This window comes from Nanorana parkeri, unplaced genomic scaffold (genome assembly GCF_000935625.1).
Source record: "Nanorana parkeri isolate BGI_ZX_2015 unplaced genomic scaffold, ASM93562v1 scaffold1705, whole genome shotgun sequence".
In the NCBI taxonomy this organism is placed as follows: domain Eukaryota; kingdom Metazoa; phylum Chordata; class Amphibia; order Anura; family Dicroglossidae; genus Nanorana; species Nanorana parkeri.
This window is the reverse complement of record NW_017307973.1, coordinates 289,369-314,697: the sequence shown is the minus strand read 5'-3', so window position 1 is coordinate 314,697 and position 25,329 is coordinate 289,369. Positions and strand designations below refer to the sequence as shown.

The 25,329-nt window shown below is 40.4% G+C and overlaps 1 protein-coding gene across 1 annotated transcript; it reads left to right on the top strand.

Moving 5' to 3' along the window:
* Positions 1 to 1,315: 1,315 nt before the first annotated feature.
* On the top strand, positions 1,316 to 21,830 carry LOC108799366 (rho guanine nucleotide exchange factor 28-like; the record flags this gene model as incomplete). The annotated part of the gene is made up of 4 exons (XM_018571229.1): positions 1,316 to 1,499; positions 4,297 to 4,477; positions 9,086 to 9,155; positions 21,706 to 21,830. Coding segments are annotated over 4 exons (560 nt in total), but the record flags the coding sequence as incomplete, so codon positions are not given.
* Positions 21,831 to 25,329: the final 3,499 nt, after the last annotated feature.

Below are 25,329 nucleotides of genomic sequence, written 5' to 3'. Positions count from 1 at the left end.
GAGGGTCTAATCATTGCCACCCTAATATGAAACATTAATTGCATGGCTTTTAGGTGGTGTAAAATTATAGGGTTGTACTTATTAATATTTCCATGTGAGAGATCAGCAGTTTTGTTGATTTAGATTATGGGAATGAAAACACCGATTCTCTGTTTCATTTCATTTGTTCAGGTATATCGTCTTTTATCTGTAGGCATCGTTTGAACAAAGGTCTAATGTTTGCCTGTATGTTTAAAAAGTCAACAATTTTCATGAAATGTATTTACAGTCCTGTGAAACAAGTATTTGTTCTGAAACCATGCAAGAAATGCTTAAAGGGTAAGCTCACCTTTTCATAAAAAAATGAAAAAGATGAACTCATTCATAACACTTTTCCTACTGACCTGGTTCCTGCAGCATTTAGCTGATGTCATGACTATCTACGGCCACCCACACCTAGCATCATATTTCTTGCAATGGCAAGTCGTCATTGGTCAGCACAGCCACATGACCACGCCGATTGAGAAAAATCTCAGGCTCTAAAGAGATTCTCATTGGTGATAGTCACATGGCCACATAAGTGCACGTTATTGCCTGCATTATGATGTTACACAGACTCCAGGGTTCAGCGGGGACTGGGGATGTGGACAGTGTTCTGAGTTAGTTCACCTTTTAATTTTTTTAAGCTTAACTCCAGGCACATGGCTAAATACTCAGATGGTATCCATATAAGTAGCTGCCAAGGGATTTGTATTTTTGAACAACCAGTTCTGAGATTTATACACCCAGAAGGATGACACCACTTTTCCTGTAAAAGTATTAGACAGTAGAAGGAATAGTGTGGAGTCTTCTCTCCACCCCGAACCTACTGATTGGAAAGATAAGAATTGGCAGCACAGACTGATAAGGTCATGAAGTCCTAACCCTCCATCTTGCTGTACAGGAGATTGCAAGAAACTGATAGGGCTTGTTCACACCAAGTGCAGAGCAGTTACAGAAAGCATCAAAACGGCATCCAATGTATTCCAATGGTATTTTGGGCTCTAGTTCACACCGCAGCGTTCAGTTCCGGAGCATGTGGAAAAACTGCAGCATGCCCTATTTTTTCTGCTCTGGAACGCACCAAAATGCATGCAAATGCCCTGGAATGCACTGAAAGCTCATTTTAGGCAAAAAAAAAAAAATGTTCCAGGACGTGTGTAGAAACTCATGCAGATCTGGTCCGCATTTGGTGTGAACAAGCCCATTTCAAGCCAAAGTCAAAGTATCAAAAATGGTTTTGCTTGCTCTTTTTCACAGCTCAGTAACCTAATGTCTTCTGTCTGTTTATTTCCAGAGGATCTTTGTCATGAAACACTCTTACATCTAACAATGAGATGGGGTCTCCTGAATCTGTCACATTACTTCATCTCTCTGCCTGGAGGAAGAGCAGCATTGACCAGAGTGAACACAGAAGGAGAGACTCCAGTAGAACTTGCTATTCGGAATGGTCACAGCACACTGGTTCATCTATTGAGCAAGTGAGTAAAGCTGCAAAAGCTTATTCTATTGAGCGTAATACTTTACTTTTCATACTTTACAATTGGCTTCACCGATCTTTTTGACTGGAGAACAATAGTCACATTGTGATACTTTTGAGTATGGAGAAAAATGTGATTTACACCCCTTTCTTCTACATAAAAGCACTATTGGAACCCAGAGCTGCCATATGAGGTCAGGGAGAGTGAGTCATTAGCCTTCTGTAAGCTCCAGGTTGCAGCTTGAAGCTTACATGGGGCTTCATCTTCTCACTTCCACTGTCAGAAGAAACAATGAGGGGGTGACAGGACGTAAAGATGTGCAGCCTTTGGGGGCAGCAATTAAGTCAACCCCTTGTTTGCCCTGATGGGCAAAGGGCATGTGAACTCGATTAATTGATAACGTTGTAGAAAAATAAAGACTTTGTGTATTTATAAAAACCTGCTATACAGACCATGCATTTGGGTTCCAGCATTCACTGGCTAATAATGACATGATGTTTTTTACAACTAGAGGGTCTTTAGGAACCCAGTTTCCTCCAGTGCCATTGTTTGATATAGACAACCTTTGCAGATTATACAGTGATAAGCCAGTGCGGTGTGTGCTGCTCTTTGGTGATGGCACCTGATATTTACTGACATGAGAATATTTCCTGTGAAAGAATGATTACCTGGAGGCCTAACCAACCCTGGTTGGGTTTTGGGATATAGAGCGGTAACCCATGGGGTTTTTGAGGTCTTTTATATGTAATTGCTCCCTGCTGTATGTTTATCAACCATGACACTAGACTACATTTTTCAAGATATTTGTGTTGATTTGTCTATCCAGAGGCATACATTTGAATTTAAACTCTTCATCCTCCCTCCCCCATCTTATCTCCAACATTATTGCAAACAACCCAGTAATGCCAACCTTCAGGAGGAAATTTGTGATTAAATGTAATTGAATAGGTTTTTCAGAATAACATTCCAACATACCAAGGCATCTTCGGGCAGTCTATAATATAGTACCAAAGTCAGAAGCTAAGGTGACAGTAGATGTGGTGAATTAGTCAGTGAGGTTGTCACTAGATTTCCAGGAGCAAGTGGTTCTTCAATGATATAATATTGCTTTAAATAGCTTGTAAACTGCTGGATGTATGCCATTGGAGGCTTCCAAAAATCTGTTTTTGGTGTATTGCATGCAGTCTAGTAGATATTTTGTCATTGTGACAGTGTCTGTGGAACCGACACAGAGTCCTGAATCTCTTTTTTTGTTTTGTTTTTGCAGCCCCTGTTATCAATGAACAGGAATCCTCTATACTGAGTGTTCCTGTTCATTTACAACATGAGGACATGGTGTGTTTACTATAACCGCAATCATGAATGAACAGGAGGCGATGTAGATCACTTCCCATTCATTCATTATTGAGTATATACTTAACATACGCTGTCCTCAATTATCTACAAACACTCAGTGATCACTGATTGCTGAGTGTTTGCACTCATCTTCTTCCTCACTCACTGTCACAGCAGGCTAAGCGAGAGAAGCTTAGCCTGCTGTGACAGCGCCGGCTGTTTCCGCCCACCCACCGCTCTGCCGATCTGTGATAGAGTGAGCGGTGTGGGAGGAGAGACGCTGGCCGCTTACAGTGCTCTCCTCCCGCAGCGCTCGGCAGGCTGACGCAGTTTCTCTCCTCCCCGCTGGGTCACAGAGCAGCGCCCAGCGGGATGGAGAGAATACACGGACGCACCGCTGTATCGGCCAGAAAATGGCAAGTGCCAAAAGTGCCATTTTCGGCCGATATGTTTCCCTAGTGCATCCCTAGTTAGAACTAGCTGCATTCATTTTTATATACACTTAAATAATGTTCTACTTTTACAGCTTTATAAACCCACTTATATGCTCAGGCAGGAGATAACCACCTATGAAAGGAAAGAGAAACGTTGATTTAGTCCACCTGAAGTGTAATCTGAGTGTAAATAAAATGGGAAGTAGTAGTTATGGTTGGCCCTGCAACCCTCCTGGGCCCAGACATTGTAATCCCTTAAATCCTACCCCCCTTATTCTCTTTTAAAAGCCAGCAAATGTAATTAATAGTCTGAATTTCCCAAAGACATTTCATAGCACATAATGGCTTATGTAAATACTCTAATGCTTTTTAAATCCCAGCGAGGACTAGCGTGCGTCCCTGCAAACATTTTCTGATTATGTATTCGTAGAGCAGGTCTGCAGACACAGTGTAAGAACTATTTATGTCTCAGACAAGGCAGAAAGTCTCCAATGTATGAGACTGTCATTCTGTGCTGCCTGGTATTTCACAGTTTACTCACAGTCCCCGTCCTGCGGCTGTGTCATTTCTGTCAGGGATGTGCACGCTGCCATTGGTATGACACAAGCACGTCCGTGTCTGCTGGTACATTGTGTTATGAAAGTCCCGTTTGTTTATAACTACTTAAACAATGCTGAGCTCCCTTGAGGCGCTGTCTGTTTTTACCAGTGCAGACGTACAGAGCTGCTCCCTTCCAGTAAGCCGGTCAGTAGGATTGCTTCCATGCTCGGCTCCATACACCCGAATCTATGGAGGTAATTCAGTTTTCTTCCAATTTAGGGATAATGAGCACGGTTTATTTCATTATACAAGATCACTGACAGCATATTTGGTGGATCGGGCACGCTGAGCAATACCATTCTTCTCTTTACATTACAGATCAGATGGTAATGTGGGTGTTGGGGGAAGAAAAGAAAATTGTCTTTTTTATGTTTATTATTTTATTATATTATTATTTATGTTTTTTTATTTAACCCTATCCTCTTCAGTTCCCAGGACATCCCTCCTCTTGACTTCTTTACAGCCCCAATCAATCAGAACTCATTTCTGCGCTTCTGTCGTACCTCTGGAGTGCTAACATTAACCAGACGAGAAGCTTCTGGAGATTCGGTGGAGTCGGATATTGGACTCTTTAGGAAATGCTTGTGTGATACAAACTTTTTTGAGAAGGTGAGTTTGATGAACTCTACTATTTATTGTGCTGCAAATTTTACACTTGTAGAATAACCACATCATTACCATTATTGCAGGTGGCACACATATATTTGTAATGACACTGGGTGAAATGGCTTTGACTCATTTAGAGGCTACTACTTTATAGGTCAAATACCTGTTTTAAATAGTCAGTTTACTTAAACTACTTATGTCTGTCAAGTGACAAGATTTCCCCAACTGAGTTCCCGTCTCTTAACCATGAATTGATTCTTAGCCAGCAGGAGGAATTTCATTGCTGCATTATGTGTAATATAAAAGAACATTCTATCAAGGAGAGTGAGACTCCTCATAAAAGCTTTGGCAGGTGATTGGTCTAGTTAACTCAGGTGTGGCGATTGCCCCCCATGACAGATAAACATGGGGTAATGCAATCCTTTTACATTATTCACTGGTGCACTGCATTGATCCCCAAACTGTTGTTTTTTTTGTTTTTGTTTTTTTTAAGGCTGAACATAGCAGTTTAAGTGACCTATTTTCAGTTCCATGACTTGCTTCAGTGTTTCCCCAAAATGCTGAAGCTTACTTAAGAGGGAGTGAGGTCTGTGCATGGCAGATGAGTTTTTAGCACTCATTTCTGTAATTCTGGTTAAAAAACTTTGAATCACAAATTGTAAGTAATTTAAAAAAAAATACTTTACTTTAAATAATGCTCAGTTTAGAAAAAAAAACATGATGTAGTTATCTTTTTCTTGTTACCGTATTAAATTTAAAAAAATAAAAATAAATATATATTAGTCCCAGAGGTAACCACTGAACACTATATTCTATTTGTAAGGTAAATGCCGGGGTGCTCAGCCACAGAAATATCCATAGAAATCCAAAGTAGATATGGAGGCACTCATGGGTCTCACAGTGCAGTTAAGTCAAAGCATCAGTGTTTTATTGTCAGCGTTTCGATGGAGTTCAGTCCAGTATATATATTTATATTGGATATATTAATATTATTATTTTCATTCTTACTATTGTATGCTATTTAATCAATTTTCATACTTTAATTTTCTGATTAGTCTATTGTTTTGCTACGCTGGCTCAAAGCTCTGTTTCATAGTCTCATTGCCAATAGCAGTATTTAAAGAATCATACTGGGAATATCCTAGCAATTTTCCCAGGAAAGATTGATTATAATGTGTTCTTCTAGGGCTCATGGCTGAAGACATATGAAACATGCTGTGATATGGAGCTTTAATTACAGCTGAAAAACACATGTGACCTGAAGTCTCTCTATTGCCTGGGAACTGATCATCTACTAGTTTTCTGTCTATTTTAATCATTTAAATAGTGTTGTCGTTTTTGTTTCTCAATGCCTTACAGATAATCTAGAACCATTCAAATAGGTCCCTGGCCAACAAGCAGCTTGCAGCAAATTAATGATAACACAATTATAAGAGAATTAATAAAATGCACTGTACTAATCTACATAAAGGGGTTAAAAGCCCATTTTTTTTCTTTTTAGAGAAGTAATGGTTTTAAAATGGTGGAAGATTACACTGTTGAACAGTCGTTGCTAAATGTATGTAAACCCAATCGCTAAAAATCTCGTGTAAACTTTACCACACTTTAAAGTCATTTCAATTGTAATTTTCAATACTCTTAAATCTGCAGCTTTCATTAAAATAATACTAAGTGATCCTGCTATAAAAAAAATAAAAAGTCTGCAATTATCTAGAAGTATCTCTTTGTAGATTGTCATTACTAAACATTTCTAAAGGTGCCTTTGTTGTTATTTGTAATATATGGGTAAAGTTCCTCTTTAAGATCGGGCAGCAAGGAAATATCTGAAGTGGTTGCTGAGCACCTGTAGAGAAACCATTTTCCTAATTAAGTCTTGTTTTTTTGCTTCAGGTAATGATCACCTCTTGTCTGTGGGTACATTTACTGTGAGGTGGTGTAGGTTTTTAAAGGGTATGTGCACTTTAAAACAAAGTCGCTTATCCTTTTGGCCCCCACCCCTGACCTAAATGATTTCACCCTCCCCCTATGCAGATCCATACTTACTGAGATCCATCAGGCACGGTCCCGCTATTGTCTACACCAGTGCCACAATGCGCCCTCTGCTGGCCACACCTACGCATTTCATGATAATCAAGTCTAAAAACTTTGCTCAGTTACGCAAGTGTCCTTTTGGATAGGCTTCTGACTTGGGTCTCTTATTAGACTAGAGACTCCATATTCACTTTCTTAAAGGGGGTACTCTACGTTCTAAAGCCTTCATACTTTTTGTTTCCTTTCACACTATTTCTCACCTTCTGATCTTATTACATAAATTATGGGTGGTACATTTTTCTGCCTCTAAAGCCCCCACCCTTTTACCTGCTTTTTGCTTCATCAGTTGCTGTTGGTGGAATCTCCGTGCTGTCACCTGACCTGTCTCTCCTGTTACATTAAAGCGTAAAGCCTAGCAAGCTACTAGACACAATAAATACACATACATATATGGGAGGTATTTTTCTTGCCGACTACAGTTCTATGCAGTTGATTTTGTGATACATGCATTCCTGCCAAACAGCATAACCAGGTCCTTGACCTTCACTTCAGAAGCACAAAAGCTTGATCAAGAACACAATGTCAACCAGCTGAATAGAAAAGGAAGAAGCAGCAGCACACTGATGGGTCATTCTTCAGCTCATGCTTCTTTTTCCTATCATCATGTTGTATGTCCTGTTCTGTGCATTACAGCAGAGCCTGGCTCCTAGTGCTGGCCTTCCCTCTTCCAGTCTGAGTGCTGTTGATGATAGGGATGCACCAATACCGTTTTTTCGTTATCGAGTACCTATATATTTTTTTGGTACTCGCTCATACAGTATACCTATACCGGAAGTCATATTAGGAAGCCAGGCGGCATGTAATGACTCGCCACCAGGCTTCCTGATTAGCAGGGAAGCCGTCTCCATGCTTCCTCGTCATCAGGTGACGAGGAAGCATGGAGCCGGCTTTCTGGCCAATCAGAAAGCCGGGAAGCGGGTAATGATTCGCCGCCTGGCTTCCTGATTGGCCAGCTCCTTGACCAATCAGGAAGCCGGGCAGCGAGTCTTACATGCTGCCCGGCTTCCTGATTAGCCTGGAAGCCGGCTCCATGCTCCCTCGTCACCAAGTGAGGAGGGAGCATGGAGCCGGCTTCCCCGCCAATCAGGAAGCCGGGCGGGGTGTAATGACTCGCTGCCCGGCTTCCTGATACTGGAAGTTCGTGTATCAGGCTAGGCATCGGAGCATTTGGGTTGATACGAGTACTGGTCCAAATACTCGGTATTGGCACAGATACTACCGGTAGTATTGGTATCGGTGCATCCCTAGTTGATAATATAACAGACTCAGAAACTTACACTAGTTACATATAAAAATATGTTCATTTTTAAAATTAATACATACCTGCATTGATTGGAGTTTTATATCTGCATGGAGTTCATCTTTTTAAACATATGTGTCCTTCAATACAATCCATAAGCTTCCATACAATTACATTACTTGCATTGGAGCACAACATTTTATCTAAACATGTGTAGATTTGAACCACCTAAACCGCTGGTGTTGATAGTAACCAAAAAGCTTTGATGCTTTTCCAAAATTGGGATAACTGGCTTTTGCAGTTTACATTATTTTGTCCACCTATGTTGCAATGTTGTTATTGATGCAGTTGTTTCCATTTATAGTTATTAAAAATAATAATAATCTTATTTTAAATAGAGACATCCGGTCTGAGTCTATCTGCTTCAATGGCCATGTTAATTATCTACATGTTAAATATAACTCGTAATTGTCAAGCCATATGTCCCAGTTCATTACTTTCTGTACTTTGTCATGCTGCTCCCCCAATAATTAGTAATGGCAGAATCGGTCTGTGTTTGTCTCTGTTGAGGAGACCGCTGTGAGTCATAGGAAGTGTCCCTTGCATGTCTATACCTGCAGTATGATTTTACAGTAATGAACGTTATATTGATTTTGTTTTGTTCTGGTGAATGGGTCTGACATCCTGTTTACAAAAGCCTCCGCTCAAGGTCAGTGATGGGGAAGGATGCCGTTGCAAAGGTATATTAAGGATTTTTAACATAGGAACCTTCGGGTTTCGTAAAATACATCAATCAACAAGCACTTTATACATGTTTTTATTGGGTGAAGGGCTAGATTATCTCCAGGGACAAAGGTGGACGTACTGATGATGCAGGTTGTGCTGTAACCTGGGGACCATAATGCATTTTGGCAGCCCAACCGGGAAACCTTAAGGGGTGTTGCTGGTAATGTGTATAAAGGTAATCTTAGGCATGAGATGTCAATTGTTCGATCTGGTTACTTTTGACCAGATTAGTAATGATGTGTATAGGACCTCCCAAACTGCACTGGTTGCTGCTGTCTACAAGAACAGTCAGGTGGATGGTGGCAGTTAAGAAACCAGCCTGAGATGCCACTGCTTCCCCTTGAGATAAGTAGCATCTCCTGAATCTAGCAGCTTAACTCATCTCCTGCTCCTTCCATAGCAACAAACATGACACTGGGGTGAGCAAAGTTGGTCAGATTGTGCATGCATGTTTAAAATTAATGTAAAAATGTAACCATTCTTTTTTTCCTTAGATTGTAGGCCCTGTGTACAGTTGGAATCACATGAAGCAGGTGCCGGTTATTGAAACGAAGAGCGAAGGAGGTACAATGGTCTTTTTACTATCTCATTTGCTGCAAGTTATTATGTTCTGCTTGTCAGACTTTTAATTTGTCCTGTGGCTTCCATTTATAATATTTAATAAAACCGGTTTACATTTTATTTTGAAGTGAAGCAGTACAAGAAATTACAGTGTACCATTGCTTATAAGGTTAGCATTGGTCATAAAATTGTACAAGTGAAAATGTTGTTCCACATTTTATAAATGCTCAGTGTATAACCGCAATCGACATGGATCAGGTTTAACCATTATTTGCATTACCCCATGTTCAGTGGTTGGCTCAGGCTGCAAGTTGACTTCTGTATATGCAGTCATTCATTTGAATAGTGGTGGAGCCTGGAACTGTGCAGTAACTTAAATGTAATGTTTAGTCATTTAACACATTGTTACTGCACTAGAAGTTAGTTGGTGCTTAGAAAGCCCTAAAAAGTGGTCAGAATGTGTCTTAACAGGCATCCCAATGGCTGGTAAAATGCACAGATGCAGTTTTAAGCAGGGAGCCATTTTCAAAACACTTGAAAAAGCTTCCATTTTTTTAAAATAATGGTCATTTGGAGGGTGCAGAGCAACTTGAAGTCTTTTAAATGCTGGAGGAGGCTTCTCAATGGCTGACGGTGGGAGCTGTCTACCAACCACTCACATCTGTACTCTCTTGTTTGTTTGCCATCATGCTGTGAGTGGTTGAGAAGCTGCTGAGCCACCTGTTTACCGTATACTGCAGCCGCACCATTCATGAGTACTTGGCCTAAAGGTCGTCTTCCTACATTTTTCAACAAGAAGGGATGAACCTGCCCATACTCTCGACAAATAATGATCTATTGGTGACTAAAGCTGCTCTTGCCAGCAGCAGACATCTTAGTTGAGCACATTTATTTTGAGTATTTTAGGGACTTGCTTTACTATTCATGGATCAGGGCAAATGCACTTGTGTGGAATTGTTGCCTCATGAGTTCTCATTGGATTGGGTACCTGTGAGTTATTGGCACAGTGGAACAGATATTTGGTATGAATCATAATAATTTTCTGATTTGGTACCTGTGTAGGCTAGTTCAGGTTTAGGTTTCTTTCATGCAGAGTGTACAGGATTGCCTTATGCTCATGTTAAGTAAGTCATAATTAGGGATGCACCGATATGTATCGGCTGCCGAAACATATCGGCTGAAAATGGCACTTTTGGCTTAATGCCGAAAGTGTAATTTTTCTGCTGATAGAGCGGCGCATCCGCTCTATCTTTCCTCCCCACTGGGCGCTGCTCTGTGTCCCAGCAGGGAGGAGAGAAAGTGTCACAGGCGGCCGAGCGCTGCGGGAGGAGAGTGCTGTGAGCTGCCGGCGTCTCTCCTCCCACACCGCTCAGCCTCCTGTCACAGTCTGGTAGATCGGTGTGGGCGGAGACAGCCAGCTCTGTCACAGGAGGCTGAGCTCTCCCGCACCGCTTGCTCAGCCTTCTGTGACAGCGTGTCAGGAAGGAGAGCGAGTACAAACACTCAGCAATCAGTGACGTAATTGAGTAAATAGAATGTTTACTATAGCCTCAATTATGAATGAATGGGAAGTGATCTACATCACCTTCTGTTTATTCATGATTGTGGATATGGTAAGCATACTCTGTTTTCATGTTATGAATGAACAGGAACACTCTCAGTATAGAGGATTCCTGTTAATTTATAACAGGGGCTGCAGAAAAAGAGATTGAGGACTCTGAATCTCTTTTTCTATTTTAAAAGGGAAATATCAGGGGTCTGTTTAGATCCCCCCCAATATTTCCCCGTAGCCCCTAAAAGTAAAGTAAAACATATTTAATAAATAAATAAAAATAAATTGAAAAAATTAAAATGAAAAACTTTCGGTTTTGACCTGACCAATTATTTTTATTTCGGTTTTGAAATTTCCATTTCGGTGCACCTCTAGTCATAATGTTTTAGCAGCCTTCTTGGAACTGATCTTTGAAATGACAGTCTCTTGTAACAAAGTAATAGTCTCTAGTCTTGTGTAACATGGCAGTAGCCTCTTACATGGCAATCTGTTACGCAATGTAATGCATCTCACCTCAAGGCAGTGTTGTGGTGTGAACAGGGCATATAGAGAACAATTGTTTTCTATGTGCCCTGGTGTTTAGCCTGCATTGATTTTTGCAGATCAAGACAGCTTAAAGAGGAACTTTGCTCATATCTTCAAAATAACAAAAGCACCTTTTAGAAATATTTACTAATGACAATGTCTACAAAAATACTTCTAGATAAGTGCAGGTTTTTTATTCTTTGCATACTTTTCTTCCCCAGTTTTCTGACAGTGGCCATTTTAACTAAGGGCAGATTACTAGATATCCCTTTACTTCCTGGAACTCTGGCACATGTGATTAGGACATGTGACCATGCACATCACCTCAGAGGAGGAAAATGCCTTTGCCTGAGATCTCATGAGATTACAGATGAGATTTCCCAGCAATGCTCTGCTGATGTAACCTTCCAAGGTAAAGGTCTACTTTATCTGAAGTGTTTTGTACAAGCCTATACAACATGCCAGCAATCTCTAACACAGCAGACTTTTGTAAAATGGCAGTGGTAAAAGTGGGTTTCAGGCAGGGTACAAGGGGGTTTAAAACCAGATTGTGGGCTGCAGGTCTAAAGAAATGAATCCATAACTTTCTACATTGTGGACCACTTTTAAAAATATGGCGGGTGTAAAGGTATGTTTAATGAGAGTACTGGATGCCGTGAATAAACCTGCACTTGTGTGTTTACATTGTATAATGAAGTTTTGTACCTCCTGAGTGCAGTATGTTTATTTCACAATGTTAACATATAACCATAGTCGACTCAACGACTGAGCCGTATGCATCTTTCTGTTGTGAAGGTCATGTGAAACAACACAATGCCATGTATGCACCAACTATATAGATTGTAAGTGTGTAACAGTGTTGGGCTGACTTATGATACGGAGGCAAAGGGAAAAAGATTGCTGGTCTCCTTCTGTTATCTGTACTGTTTGTATGACACATGAAATTTGATTGGGTGCTAGGTGGTAAACCTCCAGATTTCTTTGTTTTTATGGTTTTAATCTATATGTGTGGAAATTCTTGTATAATTTAATAAGAAATGTCATGAGAATGTGTTCTGTTGGTCATTTCCCTGTGCAGAACCATTGTTTGTTGTTGTCGGCTGTATTCTCAGCCACAATGGTAGCGTTATCTCCACTGCTGCCATTTTTCTTGCTCTCAATGAAATATTTGAATAATTTAGAGCTCTAATTAAATTCTGTTACAGCCCTCAAGTGGATTGGGGTTAGTTTACAGAAAGAAATCCTTTATGTGGTCCTCATATTTGTTTTAGAAACCAAAAATGTTTTGTGCCTTCCAGAGGATGCAGGCTGTATGGGTTTTCTGTTCCAGTCTGCTCTCTACCATAATGTGGGAAGTGCAACTAATAATGCCTAGAAGTGAAATACAGGCATACATATTAATGAGAACAGTGTAATCTCCATGGTTCATCCCTATTCTGAGCCTCAGAAATTTCAGATACTTGTACATCACATGTGTATATGATTTGTTAGGTTTGTCTGCCATCCAGTTTTTTTAGAATTACTATTAGTTTTGCTGAGTACGTCTATGTTTAGGTGTCATGTCTCTCTCCTGATCTTGGAGAGGAACTGCTGCACTCCTTACCGGAACCCCTATGTATAAAGGAGGGTGCTGCATTAACCACGGATGGTGCCGTGCATCTTCAAATATATGATAAATGTTACCATCACCCCTATGTCTTGTGTCAATAATCCATCTTCTTTATTGATGCAGACTGTCACAAAACAACGTTTCGGGGCCACGCAGTGCCCCCTTCATCAGGTTTTAGTATGACAATTACATTTCTCTCTCCTGCTCACAAGGAGAACAAGCTATGCCATCATGCTAATACTCATTATCCTATGTTCAGTATGGTCTACTTGTTTAGCCCTTGAAGACTTTATAACTTGTAACTTTGTAAAACTCTGACAAATGAATCACAAAATTCTACGGAGCATAATTGACCTGCATATTATCTTCTTTTCCCCATAGTGTTTTATGTATTACACACAATTGACAACTCCGTAACATAGGCCATCAGGGTCACCTTGTGGCTGAGCAAGTGTTTTTTTGTAAAATAGATTTTTATAAAATGTTTGAAAAACGCATAAAAAGACATTTTGAATACAGGCACAAAGATATAAACAGGAAAAAGTATGCGATACGATCACATAGGGTTATGCAAGAGAAAAGGAGGAAAAGTAACAAGTTAGAAACACATTTTTCCAGTGCAAACACATAAGAGAATTAACGTCAGTTAACACCACCGAGAAGTCGTGTACCAGTTTGCCCAGTGTTCCCAAAGTTTATTGAATGTTGTTGTCTGGGAATGGCAAAATGCCAAAATCCTTTCATAGTGATAATGTAAATAAACCAATCTTAATGTATAGTATACATTAGGGGGATCTGAAGACTTCCACCTCCTCCTTATCAACCTGGGAGCTAGAAGAAAATGCATAGCCACTACCCGCTAAGGGTGAGGAATATTCTCTATTCCTAAATGAAGGAGTGTTTTATGCAGGGTCAGAAGTTATTAACATTCCAGGTATTGAATTGAGGATCTGAAAAATTGTGGCCCAGAAAGTGCTAAGTTTCTTACATGACCAGAAGATGTGTAGTAGATTGTCAAATTGGCTGCATTTTTGCCAGCAGAGGCTAGAAACGTTTGTAGAGAACTTAGCCAGTCTGTAAGGTGTTAAATACCATCTTTAATATTATTTTTTGAGAAGAGATCCCATAAGTTAACACAACATGAGACAGATATTAAATAGCTAAGAACTCTGATCCATTGAGACAAAGAGTATTGGGTCACCAAGTCCTGCTCCCATTTAAGGAAGGACAAGGATTTAATGAATACAAGTTTGTTTTGAAAGATATAAATTAAAGAAATTCCTTTCTAAAGCTGGCCATACACCTTACAACCATCGCAAGACTTTTGTCTTGCGATGGTTGTAAGGTTATTAAAAAAACGTACGATCTGCCTTTCTTGGACAGGCAGATCATACTTGCGATCATCGGAAGGGGCGGTCTTCCGATGACTGCAACGCTGAACGGGCAGTGTGCGCTTGCGCACACCGGCCCTTGCGGCATTAGTCTTACAGGCAGGCCACAAACCGCCGACAATTGTACGATTCTCGGCGGGTTTTCGAGCCTGCTCGTAAGTCAAAAGACGTGCGATTGTACAGTAGCAGAGGTCGCACGCCTTCCATACACCTTGCGATTATCGTACGATAATTGCAAGGTGTATGGGCACCTTTTAGAGGAGAAGGGCAATGAAAAGGACCAAATATTTGTAGGGATTTGTATAGCTACCATTCCACCACTAGGCTGAGCAAGTGTTTTTTAAAGGATATTTATCATAAAGCTGGCATTGTTCAGGTGTTTTGAGAGCCAGCGAGGCCGACTAGCAATATACTGACGCTTGGCCCAGCGGGAGATTCCTCCATCCACACAGTTTAGCGTAGATGGAGGAATATGTTGCACTTCTTCCATCTGACCATAGAAAATCTGAAGATAATCTATAGGTCATAGTCTGATGTTGCAGATGATGCTTTCAGAAAATGCTAATTCTCTGGCTGTGTATAAATGTGAACCCTAACTTGATGAGTTTTAGTTTGCTAAAGCACTATGTGTTATAAAAATTTGACATTTGATTCTTGTTTTCATCTTATTATGCATCCTTTGTGTCATCTTATATGTACTGTATGTACTTCAGTGATGGCTGCATGACATTTCTCAGGGAGGGTTTCCTGATAAGGACCCAGTGGACCATGTCTGTGTAATGTGTTGAAATGGCCACTTGTAGTCTCCTTTGGAAGGTCACGTAGCAAAGAGATAAGGCAGAAGTGCAGCCGGGTGACAGGAACAGTGACCCTGTCAGAGGAAGTGTATAACCAAGGGCCTTTCATGGCACGATCCCTAGGTATTTTTTTAATGAAAGCTGCAGATTTAAAAATATTTAAAATTACTTTTAAAGAAGAAAGTCCAGTATTTTCAGAAGTTCACCCTTGCAGCGGGGCTACCCCCGCACTGTAAGGGTTAAGTGCTCATTTAGGTCTAGGGAACAAAAAAAAGCAGATATACTCACCCGATCCTCAGTCCTGTGGCAGTGACCTCTCCCCTTCGCTTCAGCTGTGATATGTCCCTTGGCGTCTTCACGTCTAATAGTCCTGTTAGACATGATGACGTCAGTGGGGCTTAGACCACTGGAGCCTGGGGGAGAAGAGGCTGCAGGGACTGGTCTAGCAGCTAGATGGGATCAAGGATCAGGTAAGCATATTTTCTTTATATTTTCAGACCAAAACAAGCAGTGCAGGGGTTTGTCCTACTGCAAGGGTTAACTTTTGAAAATCCTGGTGTTCCTTTTTAAATCACTTTAAACTCCTTGACACGTGAGATTTTAGTGATAGAGGCAGGGCCGGACTGGCCATCGGGCATACCGGGCACTTGCTCGGTGGGCCGGGCCGAACACAATCAACCTGATTGTGTTCGGGCTGGTCCGCTATTTTGCACTGACCCCCTTGAGAGCCGGCAGTGACCCCCTTGAGAGCCGGCAGTGACCCCCTTGAGAGCCGGCAGTGGCCCCCTTGAGTGCCCGCACAGTCCTCCTGAGACCCTGGAGACATCAGGCCGAAAAACCTGGAGCAACACAGAGTATGTAGCTTTATATTATTCTGCATTGCTGTATAATTTATTGCTGGGATTTTTAGTGCTCTTTAGTTGGTGATGGTATTCAGCATTGATGGTTTGCTGTAAAGGGTATTGCTGGGATTTGTGGTAGTGTTTAGCTGGTGGTATTCTGCATTCCTGTATAATGATTTTACAGCAATGCAGAATACCACCAGCAATACATTACATTATACAGTAGGGATGCACTAATACCAGTATCGGTATCAATGCCTTAGGGGCCCGCCCCTCGATTGTGCTATGTTTGGCCTCGCCCCAGATTGTGACGGGTTAGGACCTGTCGGGGGTTATGTGATTGGGCTGCTCGGTCCAAAATGCCCGGGCCTATTTTTGGTCCCAGTCCGGCCCTGGATAGATGTTTACATATCCTTAAAGTAATTTTAAGTCACTGAACCAAAAGTAAAGAGACGGGGAAGTAAGACTTTTTTTTCTAACTTTAATTTGTTGCTTGCCTGTTTTGGGTGTGAATTAAAAGTATTGAACCAAGACACAGCAAAGGAAACCCAGAAACAGCAGCTGTTCCAGCATCCCCTGGTTACTAGGTAACCAGGAGATGCTGAACTGTCATTACACATTGGGAGCTTAATAAGGCCTACGTATAGTTTTTGACACATTAACCTTAACAGAAACAGTGAGCAGGAGCAGCTTCTACTACAGAGTAGCATATAAAATGTTGCCGTGATCACTTCTTGATTATGTTTGTGTGTTTAAGTGGAGACTGTGGAAACTGTTGCGGGCAGTTGCAGTAATGTTCTTTGTTTACATATGAACATTATCGTTTGTACAAGATATGCACCTAACTCTGTTGGTAAATGACTTAAAGTGGAAGTAAAGTGAATGATTGAACAAAAAAAGAAAGCCCCCCTGGAGCTTTTAGCCATAATGTGCTAGTATGTAATGCACACTGCCAAACTGATCCCCCTCCAATGCTGTGCTCCTCCCTCTCACCGTTGCTTCCATGTTCTCCCTGGCCTTCTTCTGGATTTAAATTCTTTGGCTGCTTGATTGGCTCAGCCCTGGTGACACAACTCCTGCGGGAGTTGTTTCATCACTGCATGCCGAGCATGTACACCAAGCTACACATATGCGGCTCAGTGTACAGGAAAACATTGGTGACAGGCTACAAAAAGCTTTTATGACCAGGCAGGCTTCTTGGATTTGTTCAATGCTTTACAAACCTATCCTGTCTATTATTGTAATAGAGGATTTATATAACACCAACAGTTTTTCAGCACTTTACAAAATGGAGGGAGACCGTACAGTTACAATACAATTTCAATACAGGAGGGTTAGGAGGTCCCTGCTCCTAGGAGCTTACAATCTAGTATGTGTGTGTGTGTGATATACTGTATTTTGAGAGGACTGGTTTGGTTAGGGTTTTCTGAGTGGTATTTATTGATTACAAAACAATTCATCATTCAAAGCTGGTCATTGCTTAACATCTTGGTGACATCAAAATGATATACAAATACACTAACGAGTTCTAAACTGGACATCAGCTGAAATCTACAATAGGATGGCATTAGCATCTACTGACCCCTGCAGATCAGATGTTCCTATCTAGTGGCTCATTGTCCTAGCAATCGTTTGCTATAGTGCAAGTCCTATTGGACAGTAAAAAAAGAGGGTGAATTATCACTTTTAAAGAGGAAACCGTTGCTACAGTAACCCTTTACTGTGTGAGAACTCATTCATATTGCTCTGTATACATTCTTTCTATCCAGCCACAAGTACTGGCAGCTGCCATGAGAGATACTTCAGCAGCTTTAAGGCTGTGGTTGTAAGTATTGCACTCTCTATTCTCATTTCACTGGAAGGGGCACTGCGGGGGGTACATTTCGGATCAGTTGAGTGTGAACATTTTTGACAGGCGAGGTTGGAAGGCCAGACTGCCTTTTTCTAAAAGTGAGCCATGTCCAAGGTTGCAAACTGTTAGCCTGGTGCTGTGAAAAGACACATGCTGCAGGAAAGGTGGAGTTTATCTGATCTCTGTAGATGTAGTGTTCAGGGCAACAACAAAAAAAAATCTTCTTCGGAAATAATATTTATTACTTGGCAAATATACATGCAGGACAAGCTGTGCTCAGAAAATGTCCTGGCTAGTCTTGATTACCCTGGTTAGACTGATCTATTTACATATTAATATGACCTCCTAGATAATAAATTCAGAGAAAATGTCCTAACGGAGCTGAAAAGCAATCGTTATATTGTGAGAAAATGACATTAAGGAAATAGAATATTTTTTTTGTGTCCCAGTTGTACAAGTACAGTTTCCAACACTGTCATCATTAATACTGGCTAGCTTGGTGCTAGCAATAGGAAAATGGCCCTTTATTAAACAAAGGTATAAAGTTTAGACTATTAAAAAGCATAATATAAATTATGATAAAGCTGAGCCCCTGTCAGATCGCGTGGCAATTGTGCACGATACTGCACGGTCACAGAGTCACCCATGACAGACGATCGTGCTTTGGGTGGCATTATTTTCTAATAGCACCCCAGTCGCTAAAACAGCCGCGCGTTGTGTATTGCAAAAAAAAGTACATGTACCTTTTTTCTGCTATTACAGAGCGGAGTAAACCCATTGAAATCAATGGGGCCAGGCGGCAATCGTTGTCTGCAATTGTGTAGGACCGTGTGATCCCGGATCGCTCAGGCTTGCATCGGGCCTAAAACCCACAAGGGGTTCTATTTTCCACACTGTATCACTAAGAAAAATTTGCTGGACATACTTTTTTAAAGTGAATTGCATTTTCTTTTTTTAAAGAAAACACGATTCTGCTTTCTATATTATTTTGCAGCCTAAACAGACTAAACAGTGCTCCTACTTCCAAATCTTTATTTTTTTGCTTGGTTCTCTTGTTCTTCTCCATCCATTGGTTTCCCAGTTGTTGACATGGAGACAGCAGTGGTACATGACGGTCATGGAAAGGGCAGAGGTGTCTACCATAGGCCAACCTCACCTACTCTATGCTGTACAAGAGGCAAGAGGGTGCTGCCCAGCATAATAACTGGGTCTTTGGAGAAAAGTTTTTTGTTTACCAGTTTTGCACCAGTAAGTTGTTTATAAGCTGAGTAGTTCATATTAGGTGGTGGTTTCTCTTTTGTTAAAAAAAGGGTTTCTTATGTTGGATCAAGAGTCCTGCAATGTGATTTTGGTGGCAATCAGGTCCACACCTAAAATGGCTGAACTACCATGAACAGGGCACAGATTTGTAAATATTTATTTTAACCTTTTGAATATCTTGTGTACATAGGTTGTTTTTTTTTTAATAATCTGAAATAAATTTTATTCATACAAATCTAGAGATTGGGTTGCTTCAGTAATATTATACTCATGGCTGTTTTCTTTGTTGGCTTGTTGCTTTGTGTGAGGCCACTGCACAGAAAAAAATCAAAAGGAAAGCAGAAACAGAAGTTTTGCGTCAGGCCAGTTCATGATATGCTCACCAAGTATGTTTTGGCAAGATAGAGCCACACCACAAGAGCCCATAGAAACGATGCACATACATACCTTTGGCTAGATATAGCCCCACCGCAAAAGCCCGTAGAAGCAATGCACAACCATAAAGTGCACATACACAGCATGCCTATGACTAGCTTAGAAAAATGGTCAAGCTTCCAATACCAGTAGCCTAAGTTGATTTCATCCACGGTTCTTAATAGAAACTCTTTTTCTAAGAAAAAGAAGAGCAGGGAACAGGTCTCTGGAATTTAGCTATGACACTGACACATGGGGGTTGATTTACCAAAAAGGCAAATAGCCTGTTCACTTTGCAAGAAAATTTTCCCTTAGCTTAGCCTTTAGTAAATCAACCCCATGGAATCAATAGCTTACCAAAAGGGCAGATTAGACACATTGGGGATCCAGTCCGCAAAGCTTTTGCAGAAGTCTTGTTGATAGCAGGGTCATTCTTACCATAAGACCCTAGTAGGCCAGTGCCTGGGGCAATAGGGTATTCGTTTCAGCACATCTTGGTGACTTGCACAAACTTTGACTATTACATTTATTTTTCCTTTGTCTACCTGTAAGTAAATCCAGTGAAGGAGCTGTAGGGGAAGGTTTGTTTGGAAGTCACATAACTTTGTAGCTCTGGCACAATTAAACCATCACCCTTTTTTACTGGTTATTGGTCTGCATAGTTTAATAACAGAGCACAAAATGTGCTGCTCCCAGCATCATATTCTTATTATAGTTTGTGCAAAAATAATCTTTTAATGATCAATACTTGTTGGTCTTTTAACTCAGTGCATGAATTACATGCAATCTTGGCTAAAGTGGAAAGAATAAGCACAAATACGTACCTTATTACTCGCTCTAATCAGCTCTGCTGGTGCTCTTTTTCGCTGTCCCACAGTCTTGAGTGTTCGGTGAACCATCGGCCACTGCTGGACCTACACTATATGTGATGACACGAGAGCTGCAACTGGTTAGGCAGCGAAGTGAAGTAGTTTTCTTCTGCCAGGCTTATTTTTCTTATTTGTACCTGGAAATCCTGCAAATAGCACACTTTCTGTCCCAAAGTGGCTACGTTCACTCCATGGTACTAATGGAGGGATACATGGTTCTTGGGTTTAGCTATCCTATACGTTTCTTAATCGTAGTGATCCTGTTTCAGAGTTGCAATAGTGGCCAGCTGTTTGATCATGGTTGTCCAGCTTTGAAACAAAAATTGTTATATATATATATATATATAACAAGGTGTTTAGTCTTCCTTTTCTATTTTTTTTAAATACCAGCTGTGACATTCCTCTTCAGTAACTAAAGGGAGCAATAGACACAAATCCTTGATGTGGCCTTTTTGAGCTAGGTTGGGCAATTATATAATTTCTATGGACAATGTCATACAATTTCAGGCAAGACGTCTGAGGGAAATGACAATTGTTCCTGTTGGAATAATTGCCATAGTTTCCTCACTTGCACACATATATATTTACGTAACCTTTGGAAATTACAGGGGCTTTCTATTGCTCTGTCACGAGCGAAGTATAAGGGCAGCCATTTCTAGTCCTCTTCTGAAAATGCTAGCTGACAGACTGAGTCTGACTTACCGTAAAAGTAAAGGCTCCAATATGACAGCCTAAACAAGTCCCATATCCAGTTACTATATGAGGCACAAGCCTTATAAAGTAATCAAAATTCTTCCTTTACCTTTCTCGACTGAGCTAAATCCTCCTTCAGTTGTGTCTCACATGCTTCTTCTAACAGACAGTGCAGCTCACGGTTGGGAGGGGTCAGCAACAGTGGCAGTGCTTCCAATAAAAAACCAGTGTGCAGACCAGGTACTGATTGACAAGCCATAGGCTTGTATATCAGCGGTAACAATGCCAATAGCCATGCCCCCTGCAACATTTTTTATCCCACTGTACTACAAGCAGGCACAGCCTAGAGGAGAGCAGCAATCCTGCTCTGAATTCAGGAGCAGTGCAGCATCGTTGCAACACCATCACAAGAAGCTGCATTAGGCAGACCTCACTGGAAGCATCAGCAGTTATCTGTGGGACTTTACTGGAGGGCTAAGATACAATTGTCAGTGCAGATGCACTTACTATTGAGTGCTACAGCACATTTTTTTAGACGACATAGTTCTAACCCTACCTATGCAAAGCCAAATAAGTGTACTCTAATGGGTGTCCCTGTTTAAAAACAAAACAAAAAAAAACATGCTTGCAAGTGGAGTCCAGTGTTGTCTTCCTTTCAGCCAAAGTTCTTCTTGTGCCACTCTGCTTCCATGCCCACATTTTGAAACTCCTGTTATTGGCAACTGACTATGTCTTCCTCATTTTGACAGTCAGCCCAGATGATGCGCTGCGGGATCATGTGCAGAAATGCTGCAGGTCTCTTGGAGAGGTCCTAGATGCAAAAAGCACTATTCTTCATTCAACACTGCCTCCTGGTATGTGTGATGTGGACTGAATCACAGACCCAGAACAAGCATGCTTTTAAATGAGTGTCGGAAAATGTCTCACCTGTTTATTTCTATAGGTCATAGGCTCTAGGCCAGTTATTCAGACAGCACTGAAACCAATACATTACCATGTCATCCATGAAACCAACATTCCCAAGTGAGAGTTCAGCAGTGGCAGCCTCCATGATTCTCTGAACTCCATGAACTGTTGTCCCTGCAACGATGGATGTTGTACCTGAACAATCCCCCCCATCCACCCCCCCGTGCTTTCTTACTGGTTAGTAAGGCCATACTTTTTAGAATTTTAGAGGTCGGCGCCAGTGATTAACTTGTCATCAGCTTAGTTTCTTTTTTGTTTTTTATTTGCAGTTTAATGGTTTACAGTAACACCTTTTACTGTTTAAAAGTAGTTTTAAGGGGAAAAAATCCATCATCCCCGGATATATCATGTTACCGTAAAATAAGTATTTCAAAGAATGTGTCAAGTCATAGGAAATGTAACATTGGCATGCCACTTTATAACTCAGCAAAAACAAAGATAAATGCACACATGTTCAAGCTGTTCCCACTTGCTTGTTCTTGTTTTTCTGGAAAGCTTGTAGATCCATTATTGATTAAACAGGAGTTATATATTTACCTGTTTCGCTCTGGAGGGACATTCCTTTAATACGTTACTTATACTCTTCATGAGACTGCAGCCGATAATACTTAATTCTGAGATCATTCTAAAAGTATTTGGAGAATGATGCAGCAAAAAGTCATTTTTTTACTCTTTGCTAAACTAATGAGGTAATGTCAGGGTACAGTACTCACATGGAAGGTTTCTTTTACTTTTGTTGTCTTTTAAAGGGTCAGTTTTATTTTTTTCTTATCAAACATTTTATCATTTTTAAACTGATGTTTTATATATCATAAACTGTCTACCTTTTGACTTGCTTTGTCTGTTTAAACCTTGGATGGAGCTATATATAAGCCACTGTGTCAATGCATCCTTTGTGCATGCAAAGCTAAAGGGCTCTGTAAAGAGACATTTTTCATCAAACATGCTAGAAGTGCCTTTTAAACATGAAAAAGCGACTAAAGCTCTAATTGCTGGCTACAAAATAAAAAAAAATGAGCATGCAATATTTCATGAACCTGAAAAATAAAGAAACATTAAAAGGGTTATTTACAAAAGGGTGAGGAGTTTGGAGAAGGCAGGAGAAGTGAACAATCTAGGACAACATAGCTGAACCAGAAAGTGAGCTGAATTGGAGAATTTTTCCAAATCGGCTATTTGGGCCTGGATTGATCACTTCTCCTGCCTTTCTCCAAACTCTTTACCTTTTTATGAATAGCCCTGTAAGTAATTTTTGGTAGTTCTGAAAATAATAAAGATAATCCGTTAGAAAACCATTATTTGTATCCTTTAAGGGGCTATTCACACCAGCGGGTGCATGCTATGTTGTGTAAAACAGATGTGGGCTGGTGTACATTGTGCACCTGCATTGTCATGCATTATAATAGCACAGCACAGCGTTTGGTTTTTTCTTACTTTTGATAACTTTTTTAAAGTTTAAAAAATGTAGTTTGAACTCTGTTCACATGCATATTTTTTCACATTATATTTCATAATAATGATGCATTAGTATGCAATGCACACCAACTCTATTCTATGGTGTGGACAGGGCACATAGAGAACAATTGTACAATTGTTCTCTCTGCCCTTGCGTTGAGCCTGCGTTGATCAATGCAACTCGAAGCACCTGGTGTGAAGAGCATTGAAAAAAAAGCAATGCATATAGGACAACGTAACAATGACAGTACATTGCAACAATGCAATTACACCTACTGGGTGATATAGACTTACAGGAGTGAGCGTTTCCAAGAAAAAAAAGTCTTATATGATAACATGTAGAGTTATGGGTTTTTAAAGAGGTCAAAATATGTGATACTTTAACTGTTATTTAAGCATAACCCACTGCAGTTAAATGTCCTGAAGCTTTGCCCATATACAGTGTTTAAGAGTGTTTTAGGATAGTTTTTTGGGCATGTTTTAGTGAAATGCTTCTACAGTCTTGAGATCTCTGCACAATAATTACGCCAAGATACAGAATGACATCAACTGTAAACAGAATGTTGCCATGCTCCCAAATCTATAGGCTTGCTACACTTTTTTAAATTCCCCCGTGGCAGCTTTACAAAATGTGCTGTTACCGTGCATTTACTGGAAGACAAACGCAGCCAGGGAATTAATATCAGCCAGAGTACAGAAGTGCTACTGTAGGCCTCTCTAGTTTGAACAATAATTGAAGTGAAGAAAGGAATGTTAACAGGCTCAAATATCATAGTCTTCCAAATTTGACATTTAAGCTGAACCACCATCAGACGTCTTTTCTTTGGGCTGTTAAAAAGTAAAAAAAAAAAGAAATAGAATGTTGCCCCTCAGGAGCTCAAATTAAACAATCTTTCTTGTAGCACTGCTGCATGACATTAGGTTGTAATTCATTATCATGTGCTGTATGGCTGCATTGGATCTCTTGAAGAGACAGGAAACTTTTTCAGCTATGAATCAGTTGGTGGTGCAGGGAAGAGGTCTTAGCAGAACACTTGTGTGCAAAGAGTTGTTCTGGGATACAGTGTAAGAATGGTGTGCTTGTTATAAATCACTCACTGACTCCTTTATGCCTTGCTGCAAGGTTACTTTGCTGCTTTAAAGGTGCCAGGCTTGTTAAAGTAGTGACAATCCCTACTTGGCACCAAGACAAAGTTTCAAAAATGCCAGACAAGCCCATTTTTATTTATTTATTTTTTTCTTAATGATTTGAAAGGTTCTGTTTAAAAAAGGTTGAGATTTCTTTCTCTATGTAAATCTTGATTGACAATTTTGCTTGTTTAAAAACGCTGCCAAAACACAGCACTAAGGCGCTATCACACACCACTAGAGAAATACCTAGGTTATAAAGAAGATAAATATATTAAATACATAAATAGAAATAATAATAGAACATCGGAAATTTTATGTAATATACATGGATTAGGTGCGGTGCTTGTAAAGCAATATACAAAGCAAAGAGCAGAATCCAGTATTTGGGCTGCTAGTAAAGGCTTATGGTCAGATTCAGAATTGACTTCAATATGCAGAAGGTCTGATGTGTAAGAAAAAATAGAAGGAAGCTAATATGCCTGCTTTGTATGTTTTGAAGATAATTAAAAAGAACTGTTGTCAACATCAACAGAGATCTACTCATGTACAGTATGCTCAGTGAATATATTTTAAGGGATGAGCTAAAATTGATTGTTGCTTGTCCTAAGACACATTGTGGTTGTAGACTTGAGAGGATTGTCATGTGTGCTCAATCCGAGTGTTCTCCAAGAGGCTCTAGGTCAGGGGTGCCCACAATTTTTTGTCTGGAGATCTACTTTTCAAATGACAAGCTCAATGAGATCTACCAAAGAAAAAACACTTTTACTTAAAAAAACAAGCACATTAAAATTGTTACTGGGACTACTGTCTCTCTCTCTCTC